Source organism: Cygnus atratus, chromosome 3, assembly GCF_013377495.2.
Source record: "Cygnus atratus isolate AKBS03 ecotype Queensland, Australia chromosome 3, CAtr_DNAZoo_HiC_assembly, whole genome shotgun sequence".
NCBI lineage: Eukaryota > Metazoa > Chordata > Aves > Anseriformes > Anatidae > Cygnus > Cygnus atratus.
The window spans coordinates 33509819-33533579 of NC_066364.1; the positions used below are offsets into that span (position 1 = coordinate 33509819).

Consider the following 23761-nt stretch of genomic DNA (forward strand, 5'->3'; position numbering starts at 1 on the left):
ATGGCCCATTTCAAGGCACACACATGTGGAAACAGTAGTATAACGAAACTTTAAACCCAGAATTTGTAAAACGTATAACCTACTGCTTTAGAAATGCTAATCACTCAATCATTAAAAAAATTCAACATACCCAAAGAAAAGACTTCAACTCCTACATTGCGAAGCTCTCTTGCAGGAATTTCAACTTCATCTTGAGCTTTTCCATCCGTAATGACAATTGCTACTTTGGGAAAGCCTTTTCTTGCTCCAGCAGACTCGGTGAAGGTGTTTTTAACCAGGTAATCAATAGCCTCACCTGAAAACAACACAAGTTGTGCTCTTATTAGACAAAAATGAACTAGGATTTAGAGCAAATTTCTCGTAAAAAATGAAATAAACACATATGAGAAATCTGTACCTGTCATTGTGTTGCCACCTTTGTAAGGTATCCTTTTAATTGCATCAATAAGATCACTTCTTCTGAAATACTGATTTAAATTGAACTCTGTTCTCGTATCTGAACTGTACTGAACAACTCCAACTCTTGTCTTTTCTTCCCCAATGTCAAAAGCTGATATGAGGGCAACCATGAAGTCCAGAATATATCTGAAGTTATTTCTCCCTACACTCCATGAACCATCTACCAGGAAAACTAAATCTGTTGTTGCACTTATGGAGCATCCTAGAACACACACAAACAAAACAAACAAAAAAAAGGCAACAAAAAACTTTGTTAGCAGATGAGCAATTTCATTCTTACAAATCAGTGAGAAATGTCTGACAGAAACTTAGTAGATAAAAGTCAAAATCAACAGATATTGAATAAACTCACATTTTTATATAGAATATCTTATTTGAGGAAACATTATTCACCTAGGTGAACACAGATAAGAGCCTTTTAGCTGATGTTACCAAAAAGCAACTGTCACCTACAAACTCAATTTTGAGACACCTCTCATTCTATTTCACAAGATCTGTTCTCCTACAGCAGATGACAACTCACACATAAAACTTTTTGAAATAGTTTGATGTTATGGGAATGTATCATTTTGTTACCACTTCTGCTTTCCATCTTTATCTCCCCATAGTAATTGCAGTTTCTTCTGCAATGCCTTGTATCCATAAGATGATGACCTTTGTTGATAGGACTAAGACATTCATGGATTTCCTTAATTAGTTGTATAAAATTTCAAGTTTCAGAACCAACTTTGCAGGTCATCCTTTCAATGTAGCTACAAATTCCTTCCATCCCAGTCTCTTCCAAAGTTTTCTTAATTCTGGACAACTTTAAAAGTTAACTTTATTGCTAAGTAACAAAGGAAAACAGTTTAACTTTCTAGGGCCCTTGATCCAGATCTAAATTATCTCTAAAACATCAGATAAACTGAAAGGCAAAACATCTTACTTTGTAATTGAGTCTCAACCTTCTTTTCCTCTGGTATCCCTGGACCACCTGTCTGAACTGCACAAAGAACAACATAGGCAGAATTAATGGAGGAAATTAGGTTAATTTGTTAACATCAAAGAAAAGTGTGTAAGGAATTAGGGACACAAATCTGACAAGCCTCAGAACGTGAATACGTGAATGCAAGTTATGAATACATCCACTGTAATTGTAGAATTGATGACATAGAATTCAGGGCAACACAAAATACAGAAAATAGAATAATTAGGAATCCTCTGTACTTGTACATCTCTAGGTAATATCCTGAAAATTAACTGCAACATCCCTAGATGAAATACCCCTCTCTAACACATTGGGAAACTCATCATAAGTAATTTTCCTGTGGTTGTTTGTGTAGTCTGAGACATGTGACAAAATGTGTCATGGAATATAGTCTGCTGCATTTAACCTAAAATTATTAAATATAAATGATTAAAAAACTCAATCCCATAATTTATTTTTATTATTTTTTTTTAATCTTCACAGAAATTCAGTCCGATTCATTTCTTAACTGAGGTCAATGACAGTCTTCCCTTTGAATGCAGATGCAGTTGATAGGAAGTAGGTCTATGTTAGCTAAACCAGTAGTCTCCTGCAAAGACCTCTGTATGAGTTTTTTTGCCACAGTATATCCATGCTACATGCTAGTCTCCTCTTATCTCTGCTCTTGCAATAAATTATGTTCAATGAAAAAAAAAAAATAATTCAGTTGAGGAACTGGAACAAAGCCAAAAAAGCCTAGAAGTCAAAGCCAAAGTTCTGTGAATGACCAGTCAGTTATGTTATTTGGTTTTCTAACTGGTTGGCAGCAGGCTCAGCATGAGCCAGCAGTGTGCCCTGGCAGCCAAGAGGGCAAACCACATTTTGGGATGCATCGAATTCAGCATAGCCAGCCAGTCAAAAGAGGTAATTCTCCTGCTATATTTAGCATTGCGGCAACCTTACCTTGAATATTGTGTGCAGATCAGAGCTTCACAATATAAAAGGGCTGTTAAGATATTTGAAAGCATTCAGAGGATGGCCACAAAGCTGGTAAAAGGGCTAGAAGGACATATGAGGAGAGGCTGAGGACACTTGGATTGACTAGCCTGGAGAAAAGAAGGCTGAGAGGCAACCTCATTGCTCTCTGCACTTCCTGAGGAGGGGAAGTGGAGAAGGAGGTGCCGGTCTCTGCTTCTTGGTAACCAATGACAGGACACGTGGGAATGGCACAAAGCTGTGCCAGGGGAGGTTCGGACTGGACGTTATGAATAAATTCTTCACCATGACAGTGGTCAAGCAGGCTTCCTAGACAGGTGATTGATGCCCCGTGCCCGTCAATGTTCAAGAGACATTTGGATAATGCCCTCAATAATATGCTTTAACTTTTGGTTAGTCTTGAAGTGGTCAGGTGATTTGGACTACATGATCTATGTAGGTCCCTTCCAAATGAACTATTCTATTCTATTCTATTCTAATGCTATACTCTCTGTTACATGTACTTACTTGTCAGTTGGCCAAAAACAGGTAGACTCTCCTCTCTCTCATCATATGAAGCTATTGATACAACATACTCTATATCAGGTATAAGATCTGATAAGACAGTTTGGGTAGTGCTAGGTGAAAGAGTAAATTCTTTAGTTGGTCCATCTGCAATAAATATATAAAACAGTTAATGCAGTATTTAAATCCAGTAATATCAATGACAAGTTGATCATAAAACAACCAAAAAAAATGCAACAAAGAATAATCTATCTAAATATCAAGTGACAATTTTAGAATGATATGAATTCTTTTTTCCTGAAATATTTTGAAACATGAAACTTCTATCTAACCTGTTTTCAGTAGTGAAAAAATTACAGGGGCATTTAATAAATTCCAGGAAATTTGAAACATAAAATGCACATACAAAATGTACTATAATTTAACAAATCATGGTCCAGTTCTGGTCTGGTATCAGATTTACACTGATAATTTCTCAAAGTTATATAAAATAACATGTGTCTTACACAACCATTATTATGGCCATGTTATGGAAGTTACATGACATCACTTCATCACTACCTGCCATATGCAATATCTCCCTTGGGAGAAGTACTTGAAAGAAGTACAATGCAATTTCCTAACTTTAAGGTAAAAGCATAGAAGAGGAGCAGGGTGAGGATTTTACCTTCTTGTTCCATGCCAAGGAAAAGAAACCAAAGCTTACTACCTGCAGTTCCCAAAAGGTAAATGCTAAGGTAAGAAAAACTCTAACTTGGAACAGTCATAAACTTCAGAAAGATGTCAATAGCTGTTCTCATACCTAACTTAGATACAGGTAAAAATGAACCCAACTTTTACAAAAATTAAGTACCAAAATTTTATGGAACTCACCATTTGTAGGAACAACAGTTATCCTGTAACCCACTATTGCATCTGGTGGCCTTTTCCATGACATTTGAACATTATGTTCATCTATAATTGTAAAATTCAAGTCTGACGGTGGATTAACTGCAAAAGATTTATACCAGGTGGATGTTTAAAAGTTTGAACAAGCTTTGGCAGATGAATAAATAAAATAATGTTGAGCAAAGCTTACTAAATTTGTCTTTGCATAAATTTGTTTCCAACAAATATAAAGAGATATGTTGTTGGAAAAAGAGTAAAATAAAAGCCGACAAAATATGACAAAACATCAAAGAGTATACGCATTACAGAAGACAGCACAGAACATATGTTTCTTGAGTTGCCAAGACATTCAAGAATGGCCAGCAAAATCAAGCACAATAGAAAACACATTTGGATACATGTACAATGAGTTCACAGATAATCACCACATATGCAAACATTTCACATAACAATTAAAGGAAATTTTTGTACATGCTGGGTGCAATCCGTACAAGCATGCCAAATCACAACCTGCTTACAATACCATGAGATCATTTAGAACATTGAGGACACAGCACTCTTCTTAATTAGACATCAAAGAATTGATCAGCTTTTGAGTATAGTCTCTGCACAGCCATATTTCTTATCAATTTCACTGATTCTAGAAACTTGGCAGAGAAAAAATATATATTTTTAAGAATACAGGGAAAGATTGGGCATTTAATGTTCAGTAAAACAATTTCTGTTAGGGTCTAGATAGGAATATACATGTAAAATGTATATCAGTAATAATGATATACTGATGTATCATTTTATTTCAAAATAAGGAGAGCTCCACCCCTTGGTTCCTAGGAGCCACTAAAGAGACATACTTTGCATATAGCTGCAAAGAATGGAGGAATTAAGGGGTGAATAAATGGAGTTAGTAATAGTTGGAATTTGCTGAAATATTTGAGCTGATGTGAAAGCTCACAAAAATAAGATTCTACCTGTTTACACCAGATTGCTATACAAATTCAAAGGTGTAAACTGATGTTTTTCATGTTCCCTTTGCAGCAGGTGTACCCATACTAGTAGTGGCATTTTAACACAAAATGCCAGTATGGTTCCATACATCACAATGGTTAATTATGAAAAGACAACATCAAAGTATATTTATGGACATTTATTTTACAGAATCTATAGAAAACAGCAAAGAGGGTACCAGTGATCTGAACAAATGACTGCAAATAAAACTTATAGGAGCTGATGACAGAAGTAACTGAACAGTACAGAAAGAAATAGTTTACATACGCTATTTTGCAGCATCATGCATATGTAAATGAAATGTTGATTATTATTTTTTAGCTTCCCACGATGGACAAAAGCCTCCATGTACAAGGTTCATTACACAAAGACGTTTCATAAATATTTTATAATGATATTCTCTTTGTAAAATAGTCATGCTTATTCATGCAATATTTTACTGACTCACTGTCAGTGCATGGTAGGTGTATTATATATTATTGTTTAAATAGGTCTACAAAGTAAGATTAGGTTCAGCCATACTTTCCTTTACTTCTGCAGACCATTTTGCAGGCATACTTAATAGACAGACCTTTCATGCTTTCATGGAAGATCTCCATCATAACTCAAATAAGACTTGTTTTGGTTTTGAGCGTAATTTAAAGAGCAGATCAAGAAGTAAATGCTAGAACATATGAAACTTATGAAAAGACACTGTCCAATTGCAATAAGTAACATTGAACTCAAAAAATGGAAACAAATTGTGTAGGATTTTTTTTTCCTTTTAATTTACTCTCATTTCCAACCATAGGATAATATGGCTTTGAAATACTGATACAATAGATACAGTAGTATTGAAGTAATTGTTATTTTTCCTATTGTCCATACACAGGCAGTGAGATTAGACCATTAACCTGCATGCACATTTTATTCATCATTCAGTTTATGAGTATCACAATGCTAGAGACAGCGGGGTAGTTACTTAGTATCAAAATCATGCAACACATGTTAATAGTAAAATACATTCAGGTAATAAGAATATCATTATAAAATATTGTTTCAGTAGCAATGGCTCAGGACAAATTTAATGCAAAGGCAGAGACAACTGACCTGAGCATGCTTTTAAAAAAAATTCAGTACATGGAAAAAATAGCGCCACCAACCTTGCAAGTAAATTGGCATGTTGCAGCAGAGACTTTAGGCTTTAACTGCTGAAGGACAGCAGCAGCCCAACTTGTTGATATCCAAATGACCGGATTCCAGATAAACTGAAAAACTGACTGTGAGGAAAAGTCTTGAACATTTTAAAGGATTTTAATCTGCTTTATGAAAATTCAGATGTGGATCTTGACAGTTAAAAAGAATAATACATTGATACATACTGAACGTATCCATTCACCCAGGTATTCACAGTCTTTTATAACAATGGTGTCACAGGGGACTTCAGGAAGTCCCCTTGCCCATTCCATGGCCAAGACAAAATCAGCCATCCCACGTCATTCCTGACATGGTTGCTCAGATCATTCTCAAAGACCTCCAAGACGGGCAAAACTACTGGATTCCTGCAGAAATCCTCCAGTGCCTCACTCCCCTTATCACCATAAAGTTATTCTCAACACCTAAGCCCAGTCTTTGTTGCTGCAGTTTAAATCCATTTATTCTCAGCAGATGGCCTATGATGGGCCATCAAACTAAAGCACTGAGTGTTTCTCGCATGGAAATGTGAAAAGGAACTCCGCTTGAGTGAAGAAATGCAAATTTGGATCCAGTGTCATCAGAATGTCTTCTGGGTGGCTCATGAGCTTTTGGTACTCCAAGAGAATCTCCAAAACAACCACCAGCCGGCATGTGGAGCGAATTTCACCCATGTGAAACTGGCTGCAGGACCAGGACCAAACCATGGTCATATGACTGAGAGCAGCAAGGCGATCAGAAGTACAGAAAAATATTTAGATGATAAAAACCTTATCACCATCATCAAAGAGGGCAACTGGTACTCCACCAGTTCTCCAGGAAATTTTTCTTCCAGAACAGAATTCACCACTGGAAAAACAAGACAGCTGCAATATGGAATCAGACCAGACCTGGTTCTGGTGGGAGTTTGTCCCATTGCAGGGACAAACCTTAAAACTCCACTCAACAGAGGTTAAGCTTTACTCAAGCAAGCAGTTTTGAGGTAGGTCTACTTGCCTAAGTGTGGCTGCGCATACGCATCCAGTGTTGTGACAGTGCTGATCAGTCTGGCCCTGTGAGTATCAAAATCCAGGACAAACCTCTCTCATTGACTTGTCAACTTATAGGATCGTGATTGTAACGTGATGATACTTCAGTGTTCCCTTCATACATACAAATGTATGGCTCTCCTACAGGTTTCCAGTGTCGTGAAAACTTAACTTGCTGTATAATGTCCATTTTTAATGTTTACACTGTGTTAATTTCCACCACTCTTAGAACTATGATAGTTTCCTCCATTGTATATACTGTCTAATGCACCACAAAAGAAAAAAAATAAAAATATTTCATAGACATATTTCATTCACTTTGTATTATATGCATATATAATAACAGTATATTTTCCAAAACAAAAAATATACAGCAAAGAATCTTTCAAATGTTATGTATGTCCTATGTTAGCTTGTATTACTTAACAGGTAATACAAACCAAATGTGTAAAAGTCTACAGCTTTTTAGAGATAAGACAATATGACTGCCAGAGGATCCCAATGAATATCTTAACAAGTTAGATGAAAAATATAATCAGCAGATCAAGCAATTTAAATCCTGAACCAGTCTTAAAAGTAATATAATTTGGAAGTAGCTGCACTCCACAGTCCTTATGTGAAACAAATTTGTAATTCCATCACTGGAAAAGACTAACATTAATTAGTAAAATAACATATTAGCACATGTTAAAATAACATACAGGCCATGGTAGCTGAACAGTAAGGCCACTTGCTCTCACTGAAATAAGGCCCGCCAAGGCTGGAAGAGGCCAAAACTCCTGATCTACTATTTTCTTCCTATATTGGAGTGACACAATTAACTAGATCACCAACCCAGACAAGCTCCTCTGAAGTCAATCTTGCCAGTCTGAATGGGAGAAGGAATGATCTACAGCCTAGCAATGTAGCAGAGAACAGCTTCTCATCCTTGCTAGATATTTATTGCAAACAATGCAGAAACATTGTCATCTGTATGGCTTCATTTCTTTTTATTTTATACATATGTACGAAGTTTCTTCAAAATACAAGATATGTAGCTCACATAAGTGTATTTTGAAAGAAAATCGGTTAAATGCGTATACTAACACTTGTAAAGATGTATGCAACTAAGCATAGTTGCATGTTTACATATGTACTCTGCATGCATGAATACTGACTAAATTCTAGGCATGTTTGTGCATATGTATTTGTGTGCGTGTGTGTATATACATAGACACACACATACACTTTGCTTCTAATTCTAATTAGAATTAGGAAAAACAGGGAGTTATAGTCACCATCATGTATATACAAAATACACTTTCATGCTTCAGTCTACATGGTTCTGTCCTTAGGAATTAGAAAAGCAACAGCTAATTTATCAAAAGATAGACATCAAAAGGTAATAAACTAATGGTCCCACCAACCAGTTCCAAAGCTAATTAGGTGGATAACCTTTAAAGTTTCAGCTATCCTGGGTCGTCTCTAAACCATTCAATGAAAAACTTTCTGATCCTCTGTACATACTGTGCTGCAATTATTTGTCACTTACTGTATAGAATGTCCTGGAGACAGATTCTTCACCTGACAAACCTTTTCCTACACTACACAGAGGTCCCACACTTGGCTCAGTGATTCCCTCCTTCCCTATTCCCTAGCAAACAGACTTTTCTAGGTCTGAACCAGTTCCCGAAACATTTAAAAGTCAGAACCACCACATGCTCAATGAGGTCACACAGAACCAATGATTTCTTTGTTACTTTTTTGGGCCTTTGAAAATCCCTTGGTATTAGCAAATGTCACACACTACACGAGCCACAACATGATAACAGCACTACCTTGAGATTATAACAAACAGGTTATTTGCATACTAATCTACTTGGCTTAACCATAACTAAAATAACAAAAATATTCTCTTCTAGCAGAAGTACACAGATTTCCCCCTGGCTGTATGTGATCACAGATGGAAAAAATACTGTGACAGAAAGAATTCTCAACACAAGGACATACGCCAAACGCACTGCAGTATTGCAGTACTGGACCAAAAGGGCAAGAAACAACTTAAATAAAGCATAAAATTCAGCATCGTACACAAGAAATTTAAGGCCAGAGAGAGATGTCAGAAGGACTGCAAATTAAAACAAGTACAACTTCATTGTAAAAGAAATGCACAGAAAAACAGAGCTTGAAAACAGATTTGCTTCTTTGTCCAGGATAAATAAGCAACTTCCCCAGTGAAATCCTATGAATGTATTCAGACTACAAGTTGGTTTTACCCCCTCCACTGCCACAGTAAATGTCCAAACAGAAACTCCTGCTTTGCTGTATCTCTGTAGAAAAGCTCTAATACCATTACTGCACTTCACTGCTGTGCCAACAGCAACAGAGCACTGCTCTCACGAAGGACTTGGAGAGCAGCTGTGATGCTGATGAAGAACCAGTTGCATCCTGGAGTATTTAGGAATGTGAACAGCAGTATCAGATAAACACCAGATCTGCTCCCAGGGGAGACTGAAAAAAATGAAAGCTGAAAGAAGACAGAAGAACAGAAGAACTTTGTTGTTCGTTCCCTCTGCTTTTATGCCACCTTCCCATCCCAGATCAACTTTGACCACATCACATGCTCTTCTCCCTTATCCCCCTCTCACGCTGTCATCCCACCAAGCGTCTGCATATAGCTCAGGGAAAGAAAATTCATCGCCTGTGACTGCTATAGGGAGAGCCAAAGGAATAAAAGAAGAAAAAAAAAAAAAAAAGAGCCAAAAAAATGCACAGTCATGCAACTGTACTAGTGGCCTGAGACAGGACTGGTGGGAGAAGACTGGCACAAGGTGATGTGGAACTTGAAGGAATAGACAAAAGGGACAAACATCCACAGGAGAAAGTCAGTTCAGCAGACAGGAGTTAAGTTGGAATGAGACCAGAACTAAAGTAAGACCCAATATTCAACGTACAAAGTGACACAAAATTAAAGCACAAAGTTAAAACAGTGCAGAAAGGTGGACAGCATTGTCAAAAAATAAAAATAATAAACAAACAAAAAACACTACAAAAGGCTTTACAACAGCAGTTCTCATAGAGCAAGTCCTAAGGTATTCCTAGTTTTGAATTTCTATTTTCAGCACCACTATTTCTCACTGCAGTTCCTGCTCAAGACACTTTCCTGTTCTCTACTTCAGAACCTAGGAACTATGTGAAGTTTCACTTAGAAAACCAATCCCTGTAAGTTATGCATTTTACTTAATACAACTTTCTGAAGCAGAGCAATGTCAGTCCTATCCAGGAGTGCTCCACAACTTACAGGATCAGGCTCTGTCCATTCTTCTGCTGAACAATGGTGCGTGCTTCACAATGAGAGCTAAACACACATGGCCAGCTTGACTGATGTATCTAGTTTCACTCTTACAAAATAACTATGTGCTTCTCCAATACATTTTTCTAGCTTTCATCAGCAGTACTCAAACTACGACTGTTTTAATCCACAACACATCTAAATGAAACACCTTCACCCATGTTTTTTGAAATAGTCCACTCCATAATCAACAATGTAGGACAACCACAACATCACTCAAGCTCCAAACAAGCTCCCTCCTAAAACAGGCAAGAATGCGCAAAAACATACACTCCCTTCTTCCATCAAAACCATACACTTCCTCTGTTTTCTCCAGCACAGTGGTCCTGCATTTGAAATGCAACTCTGAAATGACTTTAAATGACCTTTTTAGTTCTTCAGCCAACAACAACGTAGCGTGAGAGGGAGGCAGTGGGCTGATCCTCTCCTAGGGTGGCCAGATGTTGTACTAGTAGCAGAAATGCTATACTTTCCAGAAAGCTGGTCTCCTTTATGCCTGCGTGACCCCATGCTAGCAGCTGAGCCGAGGGGAGAAACATCCCAGAGGCATCCCTGACACACCATGCTTTTAGCAGCCATCAGCCAAGACACCCAGGTCCAGACACAGACAATTGAGGCAGGCCACGATCAGAGAATTTCCTTCAGCCCAGTACAAAAAGAGGAGGAAGGGAAAAACTGAATTACCAGGCACTGGCTTCTGTTTTTCCCAGTTCAAACTCAGGGCGCACCCTATGATGGAGGTCCCAGAGGTCAGACCAAGTCATTTCAACACAGGCTGTTCAGCGCAGCCTTGCATCTTTTTATTTCTCCTGGCAGAGCCTGCTAACAGGACTGCTGTTGCTGTGGCCTGAGCCATGCAGCCCATGCAGAGGTTACCTCACACTCCATGCTAATCCACCAGGGTGGCAGAGATGCCACGGCAAGAAGGCAAGACTGGCGCAGTGTGTCTCCCCAGGTCTTCAACCCGCAGCAGGATGCTGCCGTGGGCTGACAGGGACCTTAATCTCCAGCAAGACCAGGGGCCCATGAGGAGGAAAATGAGGAGGAGGAGAAGAAAAAGGCCGCTTTGGGGATGACGTGCCACACGTGTGCCAGAGCCATAGGGCCCAGTGGCCACAGCAGTGCCTGGCCCAGGCCTGGCCACCCTTTGGTGGACATCTCCCCAGGGACATCCCCCAGACCAGGGCCACCACAGAGACCGAAGTGTCCCCAAGGAAGAGTCGGGCCGCCCCAAGGGCCCAGCCGGGGGTCGCCCCGCCGAGCAGGGGTGGCCAGGAGGCCGGCGGGGCAGAGGCGAGGAGGCCAGCCCGAACAAAACACACAGGCGCAGAGAGCCAGACTCTGTTGGAGCACTTTATTTCAGAGCTGTGGGTGGTTTTGGGTGGTGGGTTTCTCGTTTCCTCTCTCATCGCAACTAACCGCGACTGCACAGCCCAGCAGAACTCCAGCGGGCGCAGGGCAGCGGCGCGGGCCCCAGCGGTGCCCGGGGCTCCTCGGGGTGCTGTGTTCCCCCCAGGGTGGCCACTGGCCCACAGGGTGGTGTGGACAGCACACCAGAGAGACAGAGAGAGGGAGCTACGTTTCGGCTGACCAGCCAGGAGAAACAGAGCACAGAAGGAGCTGGGCAAGGAAGGGGAGGCGTTTCTCTGAAGGAGAGAAAGAGAGAAGGTGAAGGAGTGACACTCAAAAACGGAGAGGGAGAGGCGGCAGCTCGGGCCTGGTGGGAGGTTATCTCACTGGGGGGCACCCCGCGCGGAGGGGCAGGGGGTTTGGTTACCTTCAGCCTCGATGGAGGAGAGGAGGGCGGCTGCACACAGCGCAGCCACCGCCGAGCACAGCACTGTCTTCATTTCTGACCTTTCGGCTCACAACAACATGAATGAATCTGCAGCGGTGGAGGGGGGAAAAAAGGGAAGAAAGAAGGACATCAGTCGCATGGATTAGAGGCTCGTGTGGGTGTATTCATGAAACATAAAAAAGATGAAGCATGGATTTCACTTTGTTCCCTTATCCCCAGCCCCCACCCATGGGACCAGGTTAAAACCTCTAGACTTGAAAGTCGTCCAAAACTGTGACAGATCTGCATGACTAACTGGAGAGTCTAGTCTCACAATAATGTGCCTTTTGTTACTGAACCCTTTCTAATCATGATAAGTGCACAGCTTTGACCCCGTTAGGGTTAATACGATCGGGGAAGCGCGGTGAAGATCTGTGCCTCTGCACAGCAGGAGCCAGAAGGGAGCTCCATGACTTCATCGCCGAGTGTGATGATAGCTAATTCAGAGGTCATTTCTGCCTTGAATCAACCAAATGTCTCTTTCAGCTGGGGATTTCATTCAGCTCCTTTTTCATAACTGTTGAAGCACTTAGTTAGCTGTGTTTTAGTGGTCTCAAGGCATCTTGGAAACTGTAATAAAAGTTTTTTTGAGGCGTTCTGCCTACGAATGTGCTATTCTTCATTTCTTGAAGGTCTGAAATAGATTATACAGAAGTGTGTGTAACACAACTGAAACCTGACACGTCTGTCTAGCCATGATGTTTCAACATCTGATAATTCATTTACACATCCTGAGAGAAAATAGATTTAAAATACACTATAAAGAGCAGGCAAGCGAAAGAGTCTTGCAATCACTGCAGGCTGTCTAGCAAAATAGGTGGGATTAGGCCAGTTTAGTGGCTCCTAGTCACAAGCAGCTATATCTTTTGAAATCTCTATGCTCAAAGTCACGTCAAACTGCTCCCAATTACTCCAGCAAAACTTCCAAATGATTTTTTCTCCTAAGTAAGGACTAGTATGTGTGGCCCTCATTACATACGCATATAAGTGTTTCCAAAGTTTGTTTGTTTGTTTTTTAGCTCAGGAAGTAGGGGAGGGGTAATTTGTTTGAATAAAGCCATAAATGCATCACATAACATACATCATAATTAGTCTGGAGGAAAGAGAACCCCACAAGCAATTAGGCAACAGATTTTATCAGGAAGGTGCCAAGAGCAAAACAAAAGAAAAATACATAAATCATTAGCCTGCAGAAACAGCTGAAGGGGAAAATATTCTTCTGCCATCTAGAGAGCTAACCAGCAAGGCGCATTTACTGGGTAGCCACTACCAAGATCCAGGAATGCCTTTCCCGGTTATTGACACCAAGCTTAGCAGGCTTCGGCCAGTCGCCTGCCAGGCAGCTGGGTACTCTTGCCTTAGCCAACTGCTTATATTACACATAAAGTTATCAAAAGCCCAAAGAAAAACTAAGCAATCATTTCAGTCCGGTGATACAGTGGGGGAACCAAAGAGTAAAACTGACCGCAATGAGTTTCTGACACTAACACAAGGACCAAGGTTAGCATGAGCTTGCCCTGAAAGCTCCAAAATCCTCTCACCACCCTGCGTGGGAAACGGCTGTCCTCGAGCACGGTTTACGCATTCTGCAGTGAGTTTAAGGATCGCTTAAACTCAACGCTTAAAAGGACTTTTGTCCTGGAAATCTTATGTGAGCTTAGAGTGCCATCTTTTGATCCTCCAGAAGAACAACCAAGATTATTCATCTCGCAAAGGCATCTTGGAGTTCACCAATGCTGCAAGCCTACCGTTCCCGATCTACATTTTTCTTTCGTGCAGCAAAACTTCTCAGCCAAAGCATTCACTAGAAACACCTCATTCCCTTCTCTCAGACCGAGACGTGTGAAAGAAAGCCTGGAGGTGCTGGAGGAGAGGTCCTTGCGCTGGCTCAGCAGGGACAAAAGCAACTGTAGGAGCAGGACTAAAGGCTTCATCTTAAGAGACCACTTTAAAATAAAATAAATAAAACCCAACACCAGTAGCAGTCCAACCTCACACCAGTTCAGACTACCAAAGGTAAAGCATTTTACAGACCATGCAGCGAGCAATATTTACCGCTTCTGAGCCGGCAACAAGACCCTAAATGACACAAACAAGAAAACAGACGGGAAAACCCCAGGGACTACCAAAGCCACCAGCCCTGGGAAGAGGAGCAAGAAGGAGAGGGAGCTGCGGGCACCGGAGCTGAGCGCCGGGCTCCAGCCAAAGCCAAAGACACCGCCACCCCCGGCATTTCGGGACGGGGCCGAGGGGACGGGGTCCCCCGCGCCCCCCCAGGCTGCCAGCAGCCCCTGGCCCCCTCCGTGCCTCCTTCCAGCCTTCCTCCATCGCCGCCACCCTCAGCCTACGGAGCATCGCCCGCGCGGTGCACATGGAGCGGCGGCGGAGGGGGCGGCCGGGGAAGGGTGGGGGGTCCCGGCTGCCGGGCAGGCACAGACCTTCGGGGCCGGCTGCGGGGTGCCGGGGAGGCTCGTCCGGCGGTGCCCGCAGCCGTCGGAGCCGGAGGAAAGGAGGAGGAGGAAAGGATGAAGCTCCGGGGGCACCTGGTGGAGGGAGCGGCGCGTAGCAGCGGCGGCTCGCTCGGCGTAGCTCCCGGCCGGCGTGCGGGGTCCGTCGGGGAAGACTTGCCTCCTCCAAGTGGGAAGAGCCTCTTCTCAATCTGCTCCTTAATAGAGGGCTGTTCCCAACGCTCAATTTACCCTCGTAAGCGGTTACGAAACTGCAGGGAAGGTGGACTGCTGCCACCGGATGATATATGCGCCGCTCTGCTCCAGCGAGGGAAGGGGATCCGCTGCTGGAAACTGGCGCATACCTCCGCGCATTCCTGCGGCATGAGGCGGCCGGGCGCCGCGGCAGCGCGCCCGGGGGCAGGGGCCCGGCCCGCCGCCCCCTCACTGCCCCGCTCCGGCCGAGCGGTGGAAAAACTGAGTCCCGGGGGGGATAGGAACGGGGAGGGGGTCCCACGCAGACCCTCCCGACCCGCTGTGTAACCAGCGACAGACATATGTTAACACCCCCACCCCCCGACGTGTTTCGCCTGGGGGGCGAGCCCGCGCCCCTTGCCCCTAATGTTGGAAGCCTTGAGCTCAAAGCGCACCCCCCGAAGGCAGGCAGCACCCCAGGGCTCCCGGGGGTCGTACCGCGGGTGTGGACACGAAGGGAGGGGGACACAAGAGGGGGGCACACGGGACACGTCGACCCCTGCTGGGGACTCGCTCCCGCACCCCTTGGAAGAAGGAGAACCAATAAACCACGGGGGGCTCCGCTCCCACCCCTTGGGGAAGAAGGGAAAAGGGGGCGAGAAAGCGGTCGGGGGGCGCGGGGTACTGCCCCCCCACCCCATACGCCCCCCGCCCTATATGCCCCATACGCCGCGGGGCTGCGCCATTCGCGGTACGGCCGCGCCCCCTGGCGGCACGGCGCGGGCACGGCGCTGCAGGTGCGGGAGCGGAGCGGCGGGACGATCGGAAGTAAAATCAATTAATAGGATAGTAATTATTAGGATTGTAAATAAAATCATTGAATAAAATAATAATTATTATTTTAAATAAAATAATTATATATATATATATACACGCAATTCACCTGGAAAACAAAATGATAGAAGCTGTGGAAAGGGACAGATGAAGGCAAGGGGGAAAATCTTCCAAAACTGAGGAGCAGACCGACACCTCTGGGCGGTCTGTTTGGAAGAGGTCTGTAAGATTTCAGCGGCGTGTTGGCCCCCTGTCAGCTTTTTGCACCCACGTGAAGCTCTGAGCAGTCAGGACGGGGTCCAGCCAGGGTGGAAGTGCCCGATAGTGGAGATTGATAGTGTGCTGGAGGAAGGCTCCCGGGCCCTTTTCCGCAGGACTGGGAGATCAAGGATGTGTCGACGGAAGGACATGTCCCTCCTGAGCTGAATCCAGCCGTCTTCATTGCTGCGGCAGTCCCACCATCTGCATGCGGACCCACACGCTGAAAAGAAAGTGATAACCAGAAGACGTGTGCTGACATTTCCAGACATTTTGGAAGTGAGTCAGCTGCTCTTAGGGACATGCCACGGCTTCAGCTGTCTGGTATTGATAAAATGTGCTTCCCAAAAGCAGCATCTCCTCCGCCGATAAACTGTCAGATGCTCTTGACCTATTGACCCTCTTGCCCAGCTGTTGAGTTGGATTTTCTCCTTCAGCATTTTGGCACGAGGAATTTAGTTTCTTCCTATCCAGATCTGATATACGGAAAGGCAGTATTTCTAAGAAATTCATTTTGAGTTTTTAATTTTAATTTCATTTCCTGAGCAAGCATGCCAAGAACACCAATATAAATGTGGTATGTCAGGGGAACAATAGCTTCAGAAGAATGGACGTGGGGGCTTGCAAGGAGATATCCTTCCACAGGAAGTGAATTAATGCAAACGAGGTATTTTTTATCACTTGTGCACCAAGACTATTGTTTATAGCGTGCTCTGGATTTCTCCATCATAGGATGACCAAGATTTTGCATTTGTTAAAATCAATTAATGACAACAATGAGAAAGGAAGAAAATACGTGTTATTCCATTTAAAAGACAAGTCACTCAGAACAATTGTTTTAATAGATTTAAATACTAATGTTACAACTGAATTTACGTGAGCAAAGGTGCTGGAATCAGCGGGTGTGATGGAGAGGCAAGGACCTCACAGCCACCAGTGGGATGATGTATGATGACATATGTATGATGTATATATGATGAGGGCACTCTCCCCCTTCCCTCACAGCTGAGCTTTGCTCAATTTCCTGGAGTGAAATAAGGCTCAGGATGGCAAGAGCAAATAACTCGTTTACTCCAAGGGCAGCAGGACTTCATTCTTACCTTTAACTGACCATACTAACCATGCTCCCACTCATTTACATGCAAAACACACCAACCAACTGCACTGAGAGCTCGTGCTGCCATATATCACAGCAATTAAAAGGCAAAATGGATTGTTTTTAATCAGCTCTGTTGCTATGTACATTCATAGTCTGAGTACATAATATGTGATGCAGAAGGCATTTCTGAAATGCATAAACATTTACTAACACTCTCCTGTCTGCTTGTTTCCTAGACAAGTGTTAAACACATTAAGACCACGCACTCCAGCTCTGCCATTTTCTTTGCTCTTTAAACTGAATAAAATGAGACCTTATGACAAATTTAAAAGTAAAAAAAATCAAAATGTGAATTTGTATTTATACTTTTTAAAATGTTTCCCATTTGTTGTGTGGGTATGTGGCAGTGATTTTGCAAGTATCCAGGGATTCCTTAGAAAATTTGGACTGGTTTAGGGTCTAGAGTAAATTAGGATACTTTGTGCTTCTGGCATTTTTCCTTGTTTCCTCGGGCTGTATTGCCAGGGCAGAATAAAACAGGACGTTCTGCATTTCAGCACTGTAAACCTTGAATATCATTTTCCATGTGGATATCACACTAGATTTTGCTTCTGTGGCTTCCCAACAGCCAGTTGCAGCTGCTTTTATGTATGAACGTGATAAATGCCTTTACTCATATGTACACCAACATGTGTGTAAGCTTTACGCAGCAGAAGAATCCAAAAAGGTGTCAGATCCTTGAACATTAAACACTGAAAGGATGCAGCATTAAATGCTGTTACCCAGGCAAAGCTGTGCTGCTACCAGTGCCCTCCCTGCACCTACCCCGGAGGTACTTTGCTGGCCTGTCACCGCATCTGTCACCACATTGTATGGGAATTAGGCATTGCCTTAATGCCGTCATTTAGGAGGCCCGTTCTTCCCTTACAACACAAAGGCTGACCTTTTCAGCGTGTTGTTTATTCCTTTTTAAATCAGTCATAAAGCTAGTATTGCACGGTATTATATCTGCATCCATCAAATGCTGAAGGAAAAAATACATCAAACCGCTTCCCGCAGGCCCTGCCTTCTCTGAGAGATTTCCAGTCAATGGCATGAGAGGAACTCAGTCTGGTGTTTATTTATTTGGATAATTTCACTTCAGAGCTGGTATTCAGAGAGCAGTACTGGTCTGACCTCTCGTAATGAGGAATGGCTTCTTGTACTAACTGCGTTCACAGAGGACTGGTTCTGTCTGAAATCCACTCATTTACTGAAGCAGTGCCCCTGGAGAGTGTTACAGCTATGAAACAATTATCTGCCTCGCCAGGTGCATTTTCCTTAGCAACTATTTATTCCTTTAATTTCTATAACCGATTTTTCCCATCATGAAATACTCTGAAAGTAAGGAATGATCGTGGCACCAAGTAATCAGAGCTGGGAAAGTAAATAAATCATTCAAATGCAGAGGTATAAATAGAAGAGAACTGGCCTTCTAGTGCAATTGGGGAGTCTTATGAAAGCCCGTTAATTTGTAGGCAGTCATTTTTTAACATACCAAACCCTGAATTATAAAATTAAAAAAAAATAAATTAGTTAGCTTCAACATATGGTCCCTTAGCTTCAGTATGGTCCCTTCCATATATGGAAATGCATTTTATATTTTAAAGTCCCTAAATTAAGTTGCCTTGTTTCAAAGAAATTCTTTCATCATTTCACAGCTGGATCCTGATCTTTCTTTTTAGGAAACACTCCCCATTGAAGCCAGTACAAATTTTCATTGATTAAAGAGGTCAAGAAAAGGAATAAAGTGAGGACAGTGACCCTATATGTTTGTCAGGCATCATACTACACCCAATGTGAAGGGTTCCCCACTAAAGGAATGACGATACACTGGGGAAACCAATCATTAGAAAAACGTAAAAAAAAAATAAAGAAAGAAAATGTTTAAAAATCACCAGCCACTGGCTGCTACTTGCAGAACAACACAGAAGTCTCTGAGTTTGATTCAAGTTACGATGAAAATTTAATTGCCATGAGTTACCTTACATTTGGTAACCCTTCAACTCTTCCAATGTAGTCACTCCCTACAAAGAAGCAGATGATATTAATCCACATCAAGGTGTGAAATGGTGCAGTGCCAGGCTCTGAAGCTGAACATTTTGCTAATTCTTCTCAGTACATCTACATCAATAAAATATAATTATATACTGTGACAGCAGGGTCTGTGTAGGTGGTATGTAGGCTTATGGAAGAGAAAAGCTTGTGCCTGCAAGGACAAGACATTCAAAGTTCAAGCTGCATAACCTAACGAGTGACCTGATTACATTGTTGCAGACGAGAATAATTAATGATACTCGAGGAATTTTAAGGCTGAATGCCTTGTCATGAGGCTGGCCACAGATGCTGTCCTTCTCTCCCCAAGAGGCACAAAAGGCTTTGAGTGGGAAGGGATGCGGCGATTCCCCTGGCTGAGGAGCAGGTTGGAGCTGCCAATGCCCAGTTTGTGCTGCCCTCTCTTCCTGATATGCATCTTGCCAAGAAGGTTTAGAGGATTTAAATGTCAGCCCCAAACTTCCTGCAAGTTCAGCAGGACAAACAGTCAAAGGCTTAAACACTCTTACCAGTGAATCTGATATGAATGCTTGGAACCATAAGAAATGAGGCTGGAAATGATACTGAAAGGCCATTTAGTTCATCCCCCATTATTTAAAGTACACTAAGGCTGCAAAGAGAAATCCTCCATACTACTACACTTTGGGAGGCCATTTCTTAATGGCTGGCAATAGCTAATAACTTGTTTTGTCACCTATCACAGGAAACTCTTGTTGATGAGCATGGAATTTTTGACCTTTTGTGGGGAAAAAAAATTCAAGCAAGCAAATCAAGAGTCAAGCACAGGTATTAAAGGTATCTGCCTAGGAATCACTTGTCTGGACATTTATGAACTCCATACAAGCTAACTTTAAAAAAAAGAAATTTGTTTCTCCTGCACAACTCATAATTGTCTAGAAAATAAGGGGGAAAATAAAAGGAGCAAAGCAATGCGGATTTAAACTGCTACTTTTTAATGCAGCCTTGTGGCTGCTGCTTCCCAATATGTTGAATGCTGACAGTTCCAAATACCAGAACGTAAGATTTATTTGGATTATAAATAGATGTTGCCCTGTGCTTCAGTATCAGAAGCACTCTGTTGTGTAAACAGAAAACAATTGGGTTTTGTTTCTGCTATTAAAGGTTACTTGAAAGCTTCTACCCACGCTGTGCTGGCAGCCTTTTTCACCTGTGTCTCTCTCATGCATCAACACCTCCAGAGTTTGCAGAGAGCCTTCGCAGGACACTGTTAAAATGTCTCCTCTTGTGTGCCCTTTCCTCCACTCTCTTGGATGTTTTCCCTCTGGCCTCACTACTGTGTCAGTTTTTAGTCACTCCAGTTTATTGAATATGTCTCGTTTCTGGCGTTGTCCTGATTTCTGTTGTGATGTATTCTTGGTCTGCAGAAATAGGCTTGCTGCTAGCACTTTTTTTCTTGGTTTTACAAATAATAATAATAATAATCTGCAATCTGCATAGCATTATTAAACAAATAGCTTTTCATGTACAAGTTACACAGCTACACTCTGAAACACCACTCAGCTTTACTCCGTCGTGATCCTCTTCTCCAGTTAAGAACAGCAGCAGTTACGGGATGAAGTCCTTTCCTTTATGCTAGAAGTAGCTGTTGGGACCTTATTTTCTAATAAGAGCTGCAGAATCCTCTTCTCTAACCTCTGGAGAGGCTGTGAGGGCAGAGGTTGTTGTGCCCCCTGACATGTGCCTCACCATCACAGTTTTGCTGCTCAAGGACATTGACTGCACCCATTACTCCGTCCTGCACCATCACCTCAGGTAACATTCAGCTCTGGGTTAAGACACTCACATTTAGGTGCCTGCATGTGAACCCAGCACCTAAACTCCCACCGTGGCTGATGAAGACCCAGTTAACAAAACCAGCAGTGCCCGAGCAGTCTGGCCACCCACCGTCCACAGGGCCTGGCTCAGCTGCTGATGCCCAGGGTGCTCTGGATGGCTCCAGGGCCAAGTTTAGGCAACTGGATTGAGCACTTTTACTTTCTGCCCCTAGTATTTTTGTCAGCCAAGTCCTTTGTCCATGGCATGCTCTGCGGTCTGCTCATCTAAATAAATACCTACTCACTGGGAACCTGAATGAGACCAGCAAGTGGGCCTGATGTTGATCAGCAGTTTGTTGGATGGTTAGTAGTGGTTTGCAGTCCCTACCCATCTGCTTTCGGCTCTCAGACCCGAACAGAGAGGCAAGCATTGTGACAGAGGTTATGATAGCCTCTGTAAAATACATCATATGCAACTTCCACTGCCTCATCACACAGATGATGTGTCTCCTGCTCCATTCCCCAGTGTTGTGACTTCCTTTCAGAAAATGCATTTACACCCCTCAATTAATTAAGCTGAGGTAACCAAAAGTTGCCGTTCCCCTCTTCTTTTCCCAGAAATCCGGACACATGTTTGAGCACTAGTTCCAGAAATAATAAAATCCTTCAGAATTGTTGTCGTAAGATTGTTTCTATTATTTATATGGCTTTAATAGAAGAGAATTTCTTGGTATTGCTCTTCTAAAAAATCAGGCTATTTATGTAAGTGCCTGAATATGAGCTTAGGAAGCTAACTTCAGGCACTCAGTTCAGAAAATCACCGCCAAAGGGAGAAGGTGCACCAGCCTCCCAGCGCTGTGACATGGTGGCCCCAGGGCCAGCACAGCACGTATTAGCACACCCCACTATATTTAGCAAAATGTGCCTGGCTGCTCCTAAGAGGTCACTGAATAAACCTTGATAACAAAGTTGGCCTGGCTCCTTTGGGGCTTGTAGCTTCCCACTGGGCAATAGAGATCGTTAAGATGTTTTAATTATATAATTCCCTTTTGCATAGTGTTGCGGTAGATAAGATTGCAAGCGTGTGTCAGCCTTTCCATTATAAATTTCAGGTCCCAAGGCATTAGTCATCCAGAGTAAGTGCTCATGTGGAGATGAAACAACGTGGAATCATTTTGATACTAAATAAACAGAGATAATTCAACTAGTTAAAGAGCACATTTGTAGCTTAAAGGTCTCGCAGAAATCCCAGCCTCCTCCTTGCACTTCTGAAGGAACAGGAGCTGCTCAGGGGGATTGGGAGCCACCTATTTCAGCAGGTGAGGCATGCTCCAGCAACACTGAATCTCCCTCCCTCTCTTTTTCCAAAAAGCATCCCTGAATATCTATGCATAACATTACTGTCACGTTGATGAGAATGAAACCAGGAGATTTGCATAAACGCGCTTAGAGGGATCTTCATTTGGTAGTACGAACATCAAGGGCAGATCACATACTTCAGTTCCTGCACAACCCAGTTTTCTTAGTAAAAATGGAAAACTTCTGTGGAAAATGAAAGACAGCCATCTACAAGTATTTAATTTTTTGGTGCTGTTTCAGATTTTGTTAAAACCGGACAACAAACCACATGTCTCTTTCAACCCTGAGAAAGTTCTCTACCAAATATTTAATCCATATAAATTAAAAGACAGCTCAAGCTGTTTCTGGGTCTTTGTGGCAGCTGACGCACTTTTGGATAAGCACATATAAAGCATCTCCCCTGAATACCTTATTGTTCTTTGCAAGGAAAACTTTCCTCTGCTGTTGCTGGTGCACAGGGAGCTGCATCTGCAGGTGAACCTCACAGACAGCCTTGAGAAGAGAGTTATTTCTTAATACAGCTCTAATAATAAGTATATTTTTTTGTTAGACTGATATATCACAAGACACCCTACTCCACTCTATTTTACATCTCCGTTAGCTATCAAACGAGTATTGACCACAGAGGAAAAAGAGCACCTATTCTGCAATATACTTATGAAGCAATACTCTAAATTCAATCATCTCATTTGGAGTTTGTAACAATTATATTTAGGAAGTCTTAAATCAGGTATCTCTAAATCTCCAAGCCTCTTGTTGTATTTTCTATTATAATTTCTTCTAAATTCTGCTATATGTAAAGCCTATAAATCATTTGATCTTACTTGATCGTTCTTTTCCATGACCACCAGACATCATCTCATCTTTCCTGCAACCAGCAAAGATTTGACAAGACAGGGTACAGACAGTTTATCCAGAAAAAAATAAAAATAACAAAAATAATAATAAAAAAGTATTGGTTTTAACGGTAAAATATTGGGGAGGAAGAGGAAAGATAATTACAAGCAGGAAAGGAAAGATCCTTACCTTTCTGAGCATTCAGATTGGTGGGCTGGAAACTCGTAGACAGAAGCACTTGAGGAAAGGACAGGCTCATCCATCTTCAGTAGTTTTCTCTAGGACTCCGAAGGCTGTCTGCAATGGGAAAGAATATTTTGGTCACAGGCAGTGGCACTCCCGGTGGAGCTGAGACCAGGACTGTCAGGCTGGGGACTGCGAGGGAGACAGACTTCTCTCAAGTCCCTCATCAGCCCTACAAGTGAATTGAGCTTGCCACAACAACACGGGGATCCTGGCCACGTAGCTTTTGCAGGGAGGAACGTATCTTATTGAGAAAACAGAAAAAGCCTGTGATCAGTTCGCCTAATAGAAAACCTGTGACCAATAAGAATAAATATCGAGAAATATTGAGACAAGACCAAAATGTATCTGACAGCTTGTCAGCACTGCCCACTGAGCTTAAAGTCCTGAATACTCACATTGAGAAAACCAGCACAGCACAGCCAAAGGATCCCTCTCAGGCTGTGTTTCTGG

General features: G+C 42.5%; 1 protein-coding gene across 6 annotated transcripts in view; it reads right to left on the minus strand.

Moving 5' to 3' along the window:
• The window catches only part of COL12A1 (collagen type XII alpha 1 chain), a 97026-nt gene extending 82109 nt beyond the window's left edge, over positions 1-14917 (minus strand). For 4 of the 6 annotated variants that reach the window (XM_035543162.2, XM_035543166.2, XM_035543165.2 and 1 more), the window contains exons 1-7: positions 14711-14915; positions 12108-12215; positions 3779-3895; positions 2909-3052; positions 1385-1441; positions 398-661; positions 131-295 (exon numbers count right to left, since the gene is read on the minus strand). In XM_035543162.2, coding sequence (XP_035399055.1) covers positions 131-295; positions 398-661; positions 1385-1441; positions 2909-3052; positions 3779-3895; positions 12108-12180 — 820 coding nt within the window. In that variant the 5' untranslated portion in view covers positions 12181-12215; positions 14711-14915. Of the gene's footprint in view, positions 1-130; positions 296-397; positions 662-1384; positions 1442-2908; positions 3053-3778; positions 3896-12107; positions 12216-14605 lie in introns of all 6 variants that reach the window. The other 2 variants (XR_007708150.1, XM_035543163.2) reach the window with 2 other exon arrangements.
• Positions 14918-23761: the final 8844 nt, after the last annotated feature.